Here is a 15,580-nt window from a genome sequence, read left to right on the forward strand (position 1 = left end):
TTCCACCTGTGTATGTGTGAGGCCAGATTTCCAACCAAGACAACAAATCACCGTTACCCGACTGAAGCAACCGACAGGAGCACTCAGCAGTCTCTCATGAAGTCAGACGTCAAAAAGTTTTGTAAAAATTTTATATTTTTGTAAAAATATAAAACAATGCTGCCTATCTCACTTAAATCTATTGGGGGGGGAATAGTTATTTTTCATCACAACTAATTGTATTTATGTTAGCATGTGATGGGCTTATTATTGTTATTTTACAATAAATTACTGAAGATTCAGACATGCTTTTTTAAAAAAAAAAATTGAATTTATTGGGGTAACACATTGGTTAATAAAACTATATAGGATTCAGGCATACAGCTCTATAATGCACCATCTACATATTGTCCTGTGTGTTCGCCACCCCAACTCAAGCTTCCTTGCTTCACCATTTATCCCTCTTCACCTCCCACCCCCTCTGCCGCCTGGCAATCACCATGCTGTTGTCTGTGCAGACATGTTTTCAGTTTTCATTTCTAAAATGGGAAATAACGATAGATCGGAACCATATCAAATGCTCTTTGGGGTCCTCAGCTGTGTAAGATCATAACAGCCCAGGAACCAGAGAGTGTGAGAAAGACTGTCCTAAGGAATAAACAGACTGATAAACACAGATCTTTAGCCTGGTGTTATAGAACAGCAAACACAAAAAGAAAACAGTGGAAATGACTTACTAGTAAATATCCAATGATAGGGAAGTGGCTAAATAAATGATGGTGCCTCCATTTGGTAGGACATTATGTGGTCATTAAAAATTATGTTTTCCAAGAGTATTTATTGCTGTGGGGAAATGCTCAACACATTCAACATGCCATTAAGCGATTAAAAGAGGGAAGATGCACCCTAGCGTGTTTGCTCAGTGAACAGAGCGGCAGCCCACAGACCGAAGGGTCCCAGGTTCAATTCTGGTCAAGGGCGTGTATCTCGGTTGCAGGCTCGATCCCTAGCCCTGGTAGGGGCGCATACAGAAGGCAACCAATCGATGTGTCTCTCAGATAAAGGTTTCTCTCTCTGTCCCTCCTCCTCCCTTCCACTCTCTTAAAAATCAATGGAAAATATCCTCTGGTGAGGATTAACAACAACAACAACAAAAATAATAATGATTAAAAAGAGAAGAAGCAAATTTTCATGGTCATCATTTGTATAGCGCCTTGATTATCGGAGGAATCAGTGACTGAGGGGGGGCCTGGGGAAATCAACAGATACCCCAGGGGTCCCAGGGGCTCCAAGCTTACCACATGTGTGGAGCTGGGGTCATGCAGGGACTCAGGTATGTACATACATGTACACACACACACACACACCCTTCTTTCCTAGACCATCACTCATTGCTTCTGCCCGTAAAACTCACAGGGAGATCAAAATCCTAAACCAAACATTCCCACACTCATCCCCACAGCAACAAAGGAGCCTTCTAAACGCCCTCCTCCCCAAACTCGATTCGTTTTGTTGCTCTGATTTGGAAATCTGGGCTGACATTTGGGGTGTCTGAGGTCCTAAGCCTTAGGTGCTGGAAAATTCGGGTCTCCTCAGCCCCAAACCGAAGACTGGGGGACAGCCAGTGGGGACCTGCCAGGCGTCTTTGGGGGCTTTGCGTGTTCCCGCCGCGGGGACACCGGCTGTTAACGAGTGTCGCCCAACAGCTGCCGCTGACTTGGCTGGTGCATTTATTCTCGCTCTCCTCATTATGGGCGTCTAAATCCCTTTTCATGCCCTACCTCCTTCTGCCCACATCTGTCTGCAATTGGCGCACCACGTGCTGTGGCCGGGGAGGAAGCATCCGATTTAAGACCGTGTGGAATGCCAGGCAGGATGCTCGGGCAGCGGAAGGTGCCCATGCACTGCTTTTCAGGAACACGGCTCACCCTGAGCTCAGCTGCCCTGAGCTCAGCTGGGCACGAGGCCTCTCAGGTCTGGGCCACCCCTGATGGGAATCGGGAGACCAAATCTCCAAGCAGGTCCCAGGAGGTCTGCCAAGCCCCCTCGCAGGCAATAATCACTGAGTATTTGCACTAATGGTTCCAGGCACTGGGCCAACCACTTGATATCTCATTTAATCCTTACAACAACCCTCTGGAGTGGCTACTATTATTAGCCCCAATTACAAGAAAAGCAGGTACTGTTACTGTTACCCTCAGTAAGGGAACTCTGGTTCAGAGAGGTTAAGGCATTTGCTCAAGGTCACAGAGCCAGTAAGCGGAGGAGCTGGGATTCAAGGCCAGATCTGATCCCAGAGCCTCCAGGCCCCATTACCCCATCTCTCTTGTCCAGGATGACTTTTTCCCCAGATAGAAGACGCAGTGTGCGGTGCAGTGGGAAAAGTGCCTCATTCGGGTGTCTCCCTCTGTCAAAGGAGGTTCCCATCTCCCGGCAGGACTGGGGTGAGTGGTAGGTCAAGCGCTGAGAACAGTGCTGGCGCACAGTAGGTGCTTGATAAAGCGGTCCTTTAGCGAACGCTGACAAGTCCTCGCTGATGAGATCTTGGGGGGCAGGTAAGAAATCCACGCACAGAGTCAGGGAGAAATGCCTGCCCGGCGCTACCAGCCAGCTCTCACCGCGGAGCAAGCCGGCGCCGTCACCTTCAGACATCGCGTCATTCAGTTCACGACTGTCCCGGGTTTGGAGAGGGCAGCTGTCTGTCCCAGGGGCTGGGGGTGGGTACCTGAGCCTCTGCTCACTCCCCTGTCAGCTCCTTTGGGCCCCAAGGGGCAGCTGAGAGGTTTTTCCACCCCCCACACGTCCTGAGGGCAGATATGGATGAGAATTCCATCCCTGGCCAAGGACAGGGAGGGCAGGTTTATGGTCCCAGCAATAAATACTTGGCAAAGGTGGTTGAGATGGCTGCTTCCCGAGACAGTCCTGACTCTCCTCAGGTTCTCAACAAAGCTGAGCGAGGCCAGGGCCTCGGCTCCCACCACCGGGGCCTGAGGCACCTCCTGGGGCATCACTGGGACTGGTCCTGTCCTGGGCAGGGAAGTGGGAAGCTGGGAGGGAGGGCGGCTCCCGCAGATCTATGGGCCTGGATGCTGGATGGTTGCCCGCAGAGAGCATGCGTGCTTGGCACCGGGCTTCCCGGCCATGCAGCGCCAGCTGGACCGTGACACAGGCCACCTGCCCACCTCGGCCCGAGGAGACCACCCAGCACGCTGTCTCAGTGACCCCACGGGAACTCAACCCCAGCAGAAAGGGGCCTCCCTGCCTCTAGTAGTGATTTGTTTTGCGGAAAGAACGCACACACTCAGTGCTGAAACATCTGGGTAAGGAGTCAGCCTCGGGGACGTTTTCCCAGACTCCCCCGGGGGACGGTCGGTGGGTGCTGGACGCACAGTCGGCTTGGCCCGTGTGCGGGTGCATGCTGCTCACCTCCCCCCTCTGGTCAGGGAGACCCGCAATGACAGAGCCCACTAACTACTCAGCAAAATCCACTCCCCTCCCCGGCCCTCCACCCGTTAGCCATGTAGCCTGAACGGGGACGTCCAGCTGGAAATAACATGGCCCAGCAGCCCCTGCAGCCCGGCCTCAGGATCAGTGCTGCCGGAGGGAACCTCTGGCCCTCAGTTCTGGCTCTTCCCCTGGGTCTCTCCCAGGTTGGGGAGCAGAGGCGCCCCCACCCTGAAAGGCTCCTCAGATGGTTAGAGGAGAGACAAATGGATTCGTTAAGTCCCTCTTTTGGGGTTTCTGCTACAGCAGCCCGGAATCAATCTGAGTAATTAACCTGCTTTGGCTTCAAAAATAAAGTCCTCCGAGAGTATTTATGGTTCTGGTAACTGGTAAGTGGAGAGCAGGCTGCGAGTTTTATTGCCTTGTTTTCCCCCAGGAGAAACGGAGACACCTGGGGAGCACAAGCAGATGGAGGCAGACACCCCCTCCCCGCCCCCCGCCCCTGACCCCTCTCTCCCCCAGTGCTCATGTGGAGAGCGTGGAGCCCTGTCTGGGGAGGGCTTCCCCTTTCTCAAACACCTTGAGACCCCTCCCCACCGCAGAGTGTGCAGGGGCTGCTAGAGAGACGGGCACGCAGCTGCTGGCATTCCCGGCAGCTCCAAGGAGAGCAGGCTGACCACGTGGGCCCACTGGCCTCCTCGTTTCCTACAGCAGCTGCTGGTTACGGGTCAAGGTCCCTCCTGGCAAGAGACCACCTGGGCACCGACGCCACATCTCTCCCTACCCCTCCACCTGCCCAGGGCTGGAGGCTGCCCCGCTCGAGAGGACCTCCAGGCAACTCGAGAGGAGGACCGAGCCCCGCCTGGGAGGGCCACCGTGGTGGGTGAAGTGCAGGGGACCGGCCTGCCTCCAGCCGAGAACCCAGCACACACGCGCACCGTTCAGGGAGGGGAGGTGCTGAAGGGCCCCGAGGGTGCTGGCAAAGTGGAGACCCACTGCCGGGTCAGCACCTGGTTCAGCAAAGATGCCCACCCACCTGCCATACATGCTTTCGGGGAAGCGGCTCCACAACCGGCCAGCATGGGGAACAGTGGCGGTCACAACGGGAGGAAGGGGTGACATAGGTGCCCAGTCCTGCAAGAGGCAGCTTTCCACCCCAACAGGCACAGGGCAGCCGCGGCTGGGGGTCCGGGCACTGGGACCCCGTATTCACGTCACTCCCCCCGCAGAGGCTGGACCCCGGTTCCCCAGAGCCCCTGTGGCCTGCGCCCCAGCCCCAGATGAGGGAAGGAGGGGCCACGCCGCCTGTCACTCACCCTGCAAGGCCTCTTTGGCTCTGGCCAGCTCCTGCTCCTTCTGGGCCAGCTGCACCCTGAGCTCGGTGGCCGAGAGGACCTCGGCGGACTTGCCGCCCTGCGACTCCTCCAGGTCCTTCGTCAGCATCTCCTTCATCTGCCGGAGCAGGTGGACTTCCTCCTGCAGCCGGGACACCTCTTCCCGCAGCAGCCCTAGGGGAGAGGCACAGGTTAGAGGACGGGCGCTCGCTCGCTGGGGCCGCCCCCTCTTTCTGGGGAAGGTTCCAAGGTGCTTGGGCTTTTCCTGTTCGCTCTGCCTTCCGGGCCTTTCCTCCACGTGAGCAAACAGAAACCCCCAAAGCCACTACCTTTTCCGGTCCTGGGCCCACCCCCAGCCTGCAGAGCGCTCCTGGTGGGACCCCCACACCCCACATACTCTCTACGGCACCGAGAGCGTCCCCTCCAATGGCTGGCGGCCTCCCTGCTCCCAGGGAGGAGCAAGAGGGGCCTGAGGGGGGCGGGAGCCAGCAGCGCGCAGGTGAGCGCAGGTGAGCGGAATACGCGTGATCCATTGAATCCCACCAACACCTCCCGAGGCAGGCACCGTCCTAGCCCCCACTGCACAGATTAGGAAGTTGAGGCTCCACAGATTAAACAGCTCCAGGGGTGACAGTTGGCAGGTAGCTGAGCTGGGATGTGAAGCCAGACCTGTCCGATGCCGGGGCCTGAGCCCCGAGCCTGACATGCGGGAACCCGCCCTAAAAAGGCTCACTCAACACCTCTCATAAAACACCTCGCCACCAGGAGCCCCGAAGAAACAGGACGCGGGCCCTCGCAGCAGAGGGTGCGGGAAACGGGTGCTCAGAGCAGTACCCACGGCAACGCCGGGGCGGCACCGGGGCGGCGGGTCTGCGGCACGAAACCCAACCCTACGTGCCGAGCGCCCGGCCGAGACCAAGGAGCGCGCAGCGTCCCTCGGCCTGGAGCCCGGGGACGGTACCAGGTGCCCCTTTGTCCCGCAGGAGCCCTCAGCCAGCTCTGGCCTGCGGGCCGACCGACACCCGCACCGGGTCTGCTGCCTGAGCCAGACACCGCGCTGCAGGGGGTGCCGCACGCAGGGGTAAGCGGCCTCGCTGGGCGGCACACACCTTGGCAGCGCTAACCCTCAACAGAGCGCACGCTCGCGGCCACAATGCTCACCTCACGGACTAGCGGAGGTCCGGCCCGTGTAGCAGGCCCGGGACCCTAGCCTCCGACTACACCACGTACTCAACCACCGCTCTGCCCCCTTCCCCAGCCTCCGCCACCCTGGCCCTCGCTCTGCAGCGTGCCAAACGCTCTCAGCACCTGGAGCACCCTTTCCGTTCTTCCTCACCGTGAGGCAGGCCCCAGCACCCCCTCGGGGGGTGTCTCTCACCAGCCCCTCCCACTGCCAGGGGGTCGGGGTGCAGTCCCGCCTATGAGACAGTCTTCGTGTTACTGGGCCTCTGGTCTGGCTCCCCCACTGGCCAGGCACATGGTCACAAGCAGGTCCCCTCCCCCCTTCAAGCCTCAGGCACCCCATCTGTGAAATGGGTCTGGCCCTCATCGGGTGGAGTGGCTCCACGGAGACACAGGAGGAAGCCCTCCTACAGGGGCTCGGCCCACAGGGAGCGCCCAGTATCGATGAGGCACCTGTACTCCTCGGGGATCCTGGGCCTGGAGGCGGAGCCAGGTCTGGGGGCGGGGACAGGCTGAGGGGGGCAGAGCTGAGGCCTTGAGAACAGGTGGCCCCCACCACCAGAGGCCTTGGGAAAAGGTGGTTTGGATCCCAGCCCCGGTTCCCAGGTCCCCCTTACCGAGGCCACCTGGGTCCAGCTACCTGTGCGAGCGAGGCCTCCCTGCCCTCCCAGCGCCTCCTGAACCCCCTCCATCCCCCCCAGAGAAGCCTTGGGCCCCCATAATGCAGAGCACGTCCCCTGACCCCTCGGCTGAAACCCTCCCTGGCTGCCCGGCCCCCTGGACAGCCTCCCCAAGGCCACAGGGTCTTCCAGCCCCGGGAGGTGCAGACTCACAGCAGCCAGAAGAGCCTCCTTCCTTCCTGTCAGCTGGTGTCTGTCCACTGTCCCCCCTGACTGCTGCCCCACACTGAGCACCTGCACGAACCTCTCATTATGAAGGAGCCCCACTTGTTTGCCACCCGCGTGCCCGGTGGGTGCAGCTCCCCAGAGCGGGCCTGGCCGTACCCTTCACTACGGGGTCCCACGAGCCCCAACAGTGTGTGCGGACACATGACCATCCACCCCCTGTCCCCCCCCCCCCCCCCCCCCCGCAGCTGGAGTTTATCGGCACTGCCACAGGCCAGGTGCTGCTCTAGCTACTGGGGACTCCAGGTGAACGGCACAGACAGGGCCTGCCGTCCGGCTAGCACTCGAGACCCCAAACCAGCACCCCGAGAGGCAGGCCGTCTGCAAGGGAGGGTCTGGCTGCCCTGACTTCGACTCGAGTGCGGACTGGGAACTGTCCAAGTCTCTCCGCAAAACTGCCAAGTAAGAGGTTTGCTTTGGGGGCCCTCCCCTGCCCTCTTCCCAGCAAACATTTGTGGGCCACCGACACGGCAGGCCCGGCACAGGGTGTCCTGAAAGGAGCCGGGAACACCCTGGGCCTCGAGCCTGAGGTGAGTGGAATGAGCACACGTCAGTGAGCAGGATACAAAGGAGGGGCTGTACCTGCTCAGGCACAAGGACATTTGAGATGGGACTTGGAAGATGGATCGGGAGGGTGGTGAGCAGACGGAACAGCAAGAACCAAGGCAAAGGGGCTGGAGAGCCAGAGGTCCCTGCGTCATCAACGAAGGGTACAAAGTGAGAAAGAACAAGAGGAAAGCCTGGAGAGGTACAGCGAGGTCAGATTATAAAAGGTCTTAACCCTTATCACTCCTCTATACGCCAGCCCTGGCTCATCATCTCCAGCAGTATCGAAGACTTTGGAACTTGCACTACTGTTCTGTCATAGACTGAATGTGTCTCCTCAATATTTATATGCTGAAAGCTGATCCCCCATATGTATTTGCAGGTGGGGCCTCAGGGGAGGAGGGGAAAGAGTGATTAAGTCATGAGGTTGGATGGAACTCTCAGGAATGGAATCAGTGCCCTTCTGAAAGAGACTCCAGAGAGCTCCCTCACCCCTTTCACCACATGAGGGAGGACACAGCAAAAAGCCAGCAGTCTGTAAACCAGACACGGAATCTGCCAGCGCCCTGAACTTGAACTTCCGGCCTCCGGAGCTTTAAGCAACACGTTGTTGTTGTTGTTTATAAGCACCCAGCCTCTGGTGTTTTAGGTATAGCAGCCCGGATGGACGAAGACACCCTCCTTCACTGCCCACGCCGCCAGGGCCTGTTCCGTCCCAACTGTCACCAAATGTCCATTTCACAGTGAGGGGTGAGTGACTGCTAACGCATCCGGGCAGGTAGAAGACAGGTTTGTTTTGACATTTTCTTTAGAAGTGTGATTTCTGGGCTTCCTCAAACTGCCCCGGGGAAGCCAGTGAGGTCTCAACAGTGTTTCCATAGACAGCAGAGGTGTCCAAGAAACCTGGAGACCGACCCAGTCCTGGCTAGGGCCTTAGCATGACCCTGCGGCCCCGCCCCCTGCCCCCCACCACTTCTCCGGATCTTGGCTGTCATGCACAGCACATGGGGCTGGTGCCACCCGTGTAGGCTTGCCAGATTGAGCAAACAAAGCAAAGCAAAGCTAAACAAACAGAAAAAGCCAGATGCACAATTAAACTTTCATTTCAGCGACATGATAATTTTTAGTACAAGTGTGTCCTAAATCCACGTGGACACAGTCACACTGAACATTTATTTGTTGTTTGTCTGAAATTCAAACTTAGGCGGGTGTGCTGTTTTTATCCAGTGACCCTACTTGCACCCCACAGGATTCTGGGACAAGAACTGGGCGATCACAGGAAGGGCGTGGCCCGGCCCCTCAGGGAGATGGGGTGAAGGCGCAGCCTGCTGGGTGCCCCTGCACCCAGGAGAGAGCGGAGGGCAAGATGGGACCGTGCCCTGCTCCTGGGCTATCGGGGGAGAGACCCCGCCCCTCAAGTGGGGCCCTAAGAGGAGGCGGGACACCAGGTGTGGCACCTGCAGGAGCCGCCTCTCAGGAGACGAGGCTGGAAAAACAGCTCCATGGAGAGAGGTCTGTGGCAGCTCATTCGCTGCCCCCCACCTGCCCCCACTGGGCGTGTGAGCCCACATCGCACGCGCCTGGACCTCCCGGGGCAGAGACTGGGGACATTCTGGGACTGCAATCATGGGGCCTCACAAGACCCCAGCCCGTGGCTTATGGGCTCCGGACCGGGGACAGGCACGTCACCTTCTGGGCCTCCGTGGCCTCACCTGCAAAACGAGGCTGATGGGAATAAATGAGACGTGCGATACACTTACATGTGTTCAGCACAGTGAGCACTGCTGGCGCCCATCAGACCCACACCCCTGCCCCCTGCACAGAGGGAGCGCTCACATTCCTCGGAAACAATGAAGAAGCCGGGGTTGAGGACTCGGGTTTCTGCCGCAGAGGGATGCTACCTCGCGGTGTGGCCAGGGCAAGTCCCTGTCCCTCTCTGGGCCTTTGTATATTACCAGCCCCTTAGAAGGGCCCACTTTTTATGAATCTAGACCAGGGGTGGGCAAACTTTTTGACTCGAGGGCCACAGTGGGTTCTTAAACTGGACCAGAGGGCCGGAACAAAAGCATGGATGGAGTGTTTGTGTGAACTAATATAAATTCAAAGTAAACATCATTACATAAAAGGGTACAGTCTTTTTTTTTCAATAGTTTTATTCATTTCAAACGGGCCGGATCCGGCCCGCGGGCCGTAGTTTGCCCACGGCTGATCTAGATGAATGTTACCCATGATGCATCCATCCCCCCCCCCCCCCCCCCCGGCAGCAAGAGGGTCCTGGCTCGAGTCTATGCCTGCACTGCTCAGTGAGACAAACAGGGGCCACAGGTGGCTACTTAAGTGTAAATTAATTAAAACGAACCACTCAGTTCCTCCGTGGCACCAGCTACATTTCAAGTGCCCAGCGAGACCGCTGCCATCACTGCAGAGCTCTCCTGGCCGGTGCTGGCCCACAGGCATGAGACGGAGGAGGAAGCAAGCGGTGGGCATCATACCCGGTGCGGCCGGCCCCACAGACACCCAGACAGGAGGCAGCCCTCAGCTCAGGCAATGGCTGCTGAGGAAGAGGCCGCCAGCTCTGAACGAGCCATTCTGGCCTTTGCCCAAGGACAGGAAAAGGAAAGATCCACTGTGTACCTTTCTGCAGTTTCTGGGCAACCAACCACCATGGCCTCACACCTGGAGCAGGCGGTTCGTGGTGAAAGGGGGTGGGGTGTCATCAGAACAGCCAGGGACTCAGCAGCACTCCCAGGGCCTCGGAAACTGCAGGTGAGTGTTGCTGGGCAGGCAGCGTGGCTCTCCTGCCCCAGGAGGAGCTGCCGGTTACCAGCGGTTATGTCCTGGGGGGTGGCCTTACCTGCAGGCAGGCCATGCTGTAGGGTGAGAGGGTGTGGCGTACCCACTCAGGGCGGGGAAGGAGCTGGGACCCTCCCTTCTTACACGTCTCTTTTTGTTTGCAAGAGCAATGCGTATCTAGTGCAGTGATGGCGAACCTTTTGAGCTCGGCGTGTCAGCATTTTGAAAAACCCTAACTTAACTCTGGCGCCGTGTCACAGATAGAAATTTTTTGATATTTGCAACCATAGTAAAACAAAGACTTATATTTTTGATATTTATTTTATATATTTAAATGCCCTTTAACAAAGAAAAATCAAACGAAAAAATGAGTTCGCGTGTCACCTCTGACACGCGTGTCATAGGTTCGCCATCACTGATCTAGTGCTTAAAAATGCCATTTATCAGCCTCTCTTGCAATTAGGGTTGTCCATGTGATCCAGTTCTGGCCGTTGAGGTATAGGACAAAGACCCCAAGGAGGCCTACCCTTGAAGAAAAAAGGGCTTTGCAGTGAGAGAGAGAGAGAGAGAGAGAGAGAGAAAGAGAGAGAGAGAGAGAGAGAAGGGCTTTGCCTCTTCTCTGCCTTCCTGCCTGGAAAGTAGACTTGGGCTGGAGCTGCAGCAGCCACTTTGTAACAAGGAGGCAATATGCACAGGCAAAAACAGGCCTAGGAGAGAGGCCAGAGCATGACTCAGCCCTGTGCCTGCAACAAGACCTGGAGCAGCCCCGGCTGGGCAGGGCTGCCTGGCAGAGGAGAGCCTTTGATGACCCTGCTGATTCCGCGTCCAAGTGCAGCCGGCTGCTAGGGGCCAGCAGCCTCTGCGGGTCTGTCCTGTGGCCAGCTCAGCTGTGGAATCTGGGGAGCGGGAGGAGGAGGAAGTGGGGGCTGCGGAGGAATCCACACAGCGCACCAGGAAGGTGACTGCTCCTGCCTTAGGGAAGCGGCCTCCTGTGTGACAAGCCTTCTCCAGGCTGAATTTCTGTGAGCTCGCGAGGGCAGGGGCAGAAGGAGAAAAGGGGAGACAGCTGCCTTTTGTGACTGTAGGGCACCCCCGAGAATGGCCTGAACAAGGCAACGGGGGACCCAGAGTCTCCTAAGGCCTCCTGGTGAGCTGTAGGTATGTAAGCCTAGCCTTCTGCAGCCAAGGTCCCAAGAATAATAATCTTATAATCACTGTGTGTCACAATAACAAGTGCCCCTTTACTAACATTTCTTTAGCACACACTGTGTGTGCCCGACTCTGCTGTGAATAGTTTACATGCCTTACCTAGCTTAATCCTCACAATAACCCCAGGAAGTAGGACCTAGTGTCATCACCCCATTTTACAGACAGGGAAGCTGAGGCATAGGGGGGAGGTGACTTGACCAAGGTCACACAGAGTAAAGAGCAGAGCCAGGGTCTGAACTGGGCGGTCTTGCTCCAGCACCCACAGTCGTTATGCCCTGCACTGTATCACTTACAGGGGGTGGGGTGGGTGACGGGGGTGATGAAGCCGGCATGCCCCTCACTCTCACCAGACACCCGGAGCTCAGCCCAGTGCCGGGCTCTTGGCAGACATGCCAGAGCGGTTGGTGCCCAGAGCGGGACCGGCAGGCCTGGGGTCAGCCAGCCTGGACTCGCTCCTGGCCCCCCCACATCCCAGCTCTCTGACCCCTGGACAAGTGATCCCTGAGTTTATCTGAAAAAGGAGCCAAGACCAGTCCCCACGGCCTGTGGTAAACATAAACAGAGCAAGCGTCTAAGTGGGAACACTGTGGAAGGTTCTAGATGGGGGTCAAATGTCGTTGTCGTGATCATCATTACAGAAAAGGGCAGACCTCGCTGGTGCTCTGAAGGAAGGCCTGACCTTGGGACTCCGACCCAGGAGACCCGAGCGGGGATTAAATGACAGTGGAGGCTGAGCCAGCCCCTCCCTCCCCAGCCCCCACTATGAGTGGAGACAGGCCCACGAGGCCAGAAACAGGTCCAGAGGTTGCAGGCACGAGGGGCAAATGGGGGACTCTCCGTGCAGGCCAGGCTGTGTGAGGTCGGGGATGCAGGCCGGGGTGACTGTCCCTGGCTGCCTGTCGCGGGGACGCCCACATCTGTCGGGGCCGGGGGTGCTGGGATCGGGAGCAGCAATGTGGCCCTGGGTTCCAGCCCCGGCGGGTCCTCGAAGTCCTGTAAGTGACGGGAGCCGTCACAGGGGCCTTCAGGCTGGTCTTGAATGCAATGGTTTGCCTGTGGGCAGAGAAATCTGGGAACCTCAGCCTGGAAGAGTGGCCTCGGGGGCAGGCCTCTGTCGGCCACCCTTGGAGAGCGCCCGTCACAGATTTCACTGCAGAGACGCCCCCGGGGACGTCGAGGAATCGCAAGCCTCCAGCACACAGCTCCCTAGTTCTCAGGAACTCAACTCGAGGATCAGAGCTGCAGAGGGCGGTCCCTCTAGGGTGCCTGTTTGTCACTCGAGCCCCCCTGCGCCCCTGCTCTGCAAACTCAGGACAGCCACTGGCGGCCTTTCTGGGCCTGTGGCTTGATGCCACCACAGCACCGACCAACCGACCCACTGTCCTGTATGGTCTGCAGAGATCAATCGGCAGGTGATTCTAGCTCCGGGGGAATGTGAAACTCCAAACACACCATCTGGCTGGGGGTGGAGACACAGGCGCTCTCCTGTCACCTGGGGGGCTCAGTCCCCAGGGGGCAGGGGCAGCAATGACAGCTCGGTCCCAAGTCCAACGCTCAGGCCTCCCTGGTGACAGCGGAGCCCACTCCTATCTAGCTGCCGGGCAGAAAGGAAGGGAGAGGAAAGGGATGGCCTCTCCCACGGCCTGCGCTGAACACCGTTTCCCTGGGACTCAGAAGCAGCGAGTCGAGGCCAGTCCCTGGTGTGCAGTGGGGCTGAGGGCAGCTGTCCTGGGGCCCCCTGTTGTTGCAAGGAAGCACCTCAGAGAGTCCCTCTGAGTCTCTGAGCCTCAAAGCCACTGTTCCTCTGGGCTGCTGGCTCATCCCACCTTTTTTTTTTTTTTTTTTTTTTTTAAATACATTTGTATTGATTTCAGAGAGGAAGTGAGAGGGAGAGAGAAAAACATCAATGTTGAGAGAGAATCATTGATCAGCTGCCTCCTGCATGCCCCATGCCAGGGATTGAGCCTGCAACCCGGGCCTGTGCCCTGACCAGGAATCGAACTATGGTCTCCTGGTTCATAGGTTGATGCTCAACCACTGAACCACACCAGCTGGCGCATCCAACCTTTTTAAAGTTCCTCCTTATCACCCCCTGGATGGGGCAGCAGATGTTTCTGTCCAGCTCACCTCCAAGCCTCCTGTTTTTTTGACATAGCACCCCCCTTCCCCTTTGGGGTGCTGTCCACTCTCAAGACCCCTGATTGAGGGGTAGAAATGTGATTCTGTCTGGCCAATCTGAGCACTGAGCTGCCCTGGCCACTGTGATTGGTTCAGGAGGGGGGCATGACCCAAGTCAGTCCAATCAGAGCCAACCTCTGAACCAGGAGCTGCTGGCGGCCACCTTGCCACTGAGAGGGGGGCACAAGTGAGACACAGACTAGATTCAGATGATCCCTGCGTCTGGATCACACCACACCTGAAGCAGGATCTACCTCTGGACACAAACCAAGACATTCTTAAGCCAGACTGAGCTGCAGTTTCTATCCCTTGCAACTAAAAAAGAATCCTGATAAACTGCATTGGTTGGGGATCATTTTCTGGGCCCCCAGCACCCCCAAACACAGAGGCCATCTGCCGTGTGTTAAGCGTTCCAAGCTACCGCTCTCCTTCAGAAACTACAATCCAGCAAGCCCCTCCCCCCACGTGCACTTCAATTCTAGCTTCTCTCTGACCAGTGACCAGTCCCCGGGCTTGGAAGTGGGCAAGTATCGAGCTTTAAAGTTCTGCCTGAAGGCCATCCATTTATAGACGTTTCCTGCCCAAATCAGCCTTTGTCTTCTCCTACCTAAAGGGGCCTGACAGCACCAACTGCACAGTCACTGGGTCACCATCCTTCGCCGGAGGCTCCGGCTTCCAGTCAGGTGCTGACCACGTGCCTGGCTCCGAGCCCTGGCCCACTGGAATCTCTCACCAGGCCTGTGGGGGCAGTGCCAGCCTCTCCAGTTTTCACATCAGAGACGGAGGCCGAGGCAGGTGGACTGGCTTATTCAAGGTCACAGGGCTGGTTTGGGTGGCACCGCCGGATCCCAACTCGGAAGTCTGTCTGATTGCAAAGCTCATGGTCTTTACAACTGGATGAGGCTCCTGGCCCTAAACGCCATGCTGTGCAGCATATTTCTCGAGCTACATGCCAGGGGAGAGAGCCTGGCAAGCGAGCAGAGAGATGGCACTTTGGTAAAAATGGTAGGGTCCCCCCATCCTTGCCTCTTGCCATAGGCTACAGCCGTCCCCGAGGCCTGGCTCCTATAGGCAGTATCCAGGAGAGGGACAGCAACCTGTTTCCCTTGCCACCCTTGCCATGCATGACTCTCACCTCGCACCCCTCCTCCCTCCTTGTTCACCACCCAGGGGAAAAAATTACCAACACACGAAGAGGAAAAATAGAGGAGAAGGCCTGCCACTGGTCACACCCACCAACTCATGACACAGGCCATCCGTGCAGTGAGCACAAAGCTCATCGCAAACCGGGTGGAACCAACCTGACCGCGGCCTTGACACTGAGGGAAAGCCCAGCCCCGAGTCTGAGTCAGCAGCAGACACTGCATCTCAGTTTCCTTCTCCACCCACCACCTCCTTCTCCACCCACCACCAGCACCCAGGGTGGAAGCTGCCTGTCCGCTTGTCAAGAGCGCGGTTCTCCTGGGCCCAGCTCCTGGTGGGAGGGAGCCACCTTCCTAGGAAGACTGGGACAAGAAAGACATTTCCACCCCATTTTACAGACAGCCAAACTGAGGCCCAGAGGAAGGTGTCTGGAATCCACGACTTTGGCCGCTAGGCCACTGGTTCCCAAGACCTGGCAGTCAAATTGGAAACATGCTTTGAGACCACCCTGCTCAGCCCGTCTCATCCACCGACTCAGGGGTTAAATGCATGGCAACGCGTCCGGCATGCCGACGGCCCCCGCAGACGTGAACAATTATACAGAGCAGAGAAGTGGGCGATCGGAGCCCAGCCCAGGGCTCTCCTAGACGTCGTCGTCACGCGAGGGCGGCGAGTCTGAAATTCCCACATCTTCAGATCCACAGCACGAACAGATCCAAGCTTCCAGAACAATTTAAACCAAGTCCAGACGGCGGCCCCCACGGCTGGCAGACCTGGACTCTGTCTCAAATGTGGCTCCTGAAGGAACCAGGAGCGGGCGATGCCTGCGTGGCCTGCCCGCGAGGTCCCTCAGCTCCCTCACCTGGA

At 57.6% G+C, this 15,580-nt stretch overlaps 1 protein-coding gene across 2 annotated transcripts in view; it reads right to left on the reverse strand.

Moving 5' to 3' along the window:
• Window positions 1–15,580, reverse strand: part of KAZN (kazrin, periplakin interacting protein) — a 789,048-nt gene that overhangs the window by 75,613 nt on the left and 697,855 nt on the right. For both annotated transcript variants that reach the window (XM_059691208.1, XM_059691209.1), the window contains one exon: window positions 4,740–4,931. In XM_059691208.1, the coding sequence (XP_059547191.1) occupies window positions 4,740–4,931 (192 nt within the window). The remainder of the gene's footprint in view (window positions 1–4,739; window positions 4,932–15,580) is intronic.

Source organism: Myotis daubentonii, chromosome 3 (assembly GCF_963259705.1).
Source record: "Myotis daubentonii chromosome 3, mMyoDau2.1, whole genome shotgun sequence".
In the NCBI taxonomy this organism is placed as follows: domain Eukaryota; kingdom Metazoa; phylum Chordata; class Mammalia; order Chiroptera; family Vespertilionidae; genus Myotis; species Myotis daubentonii.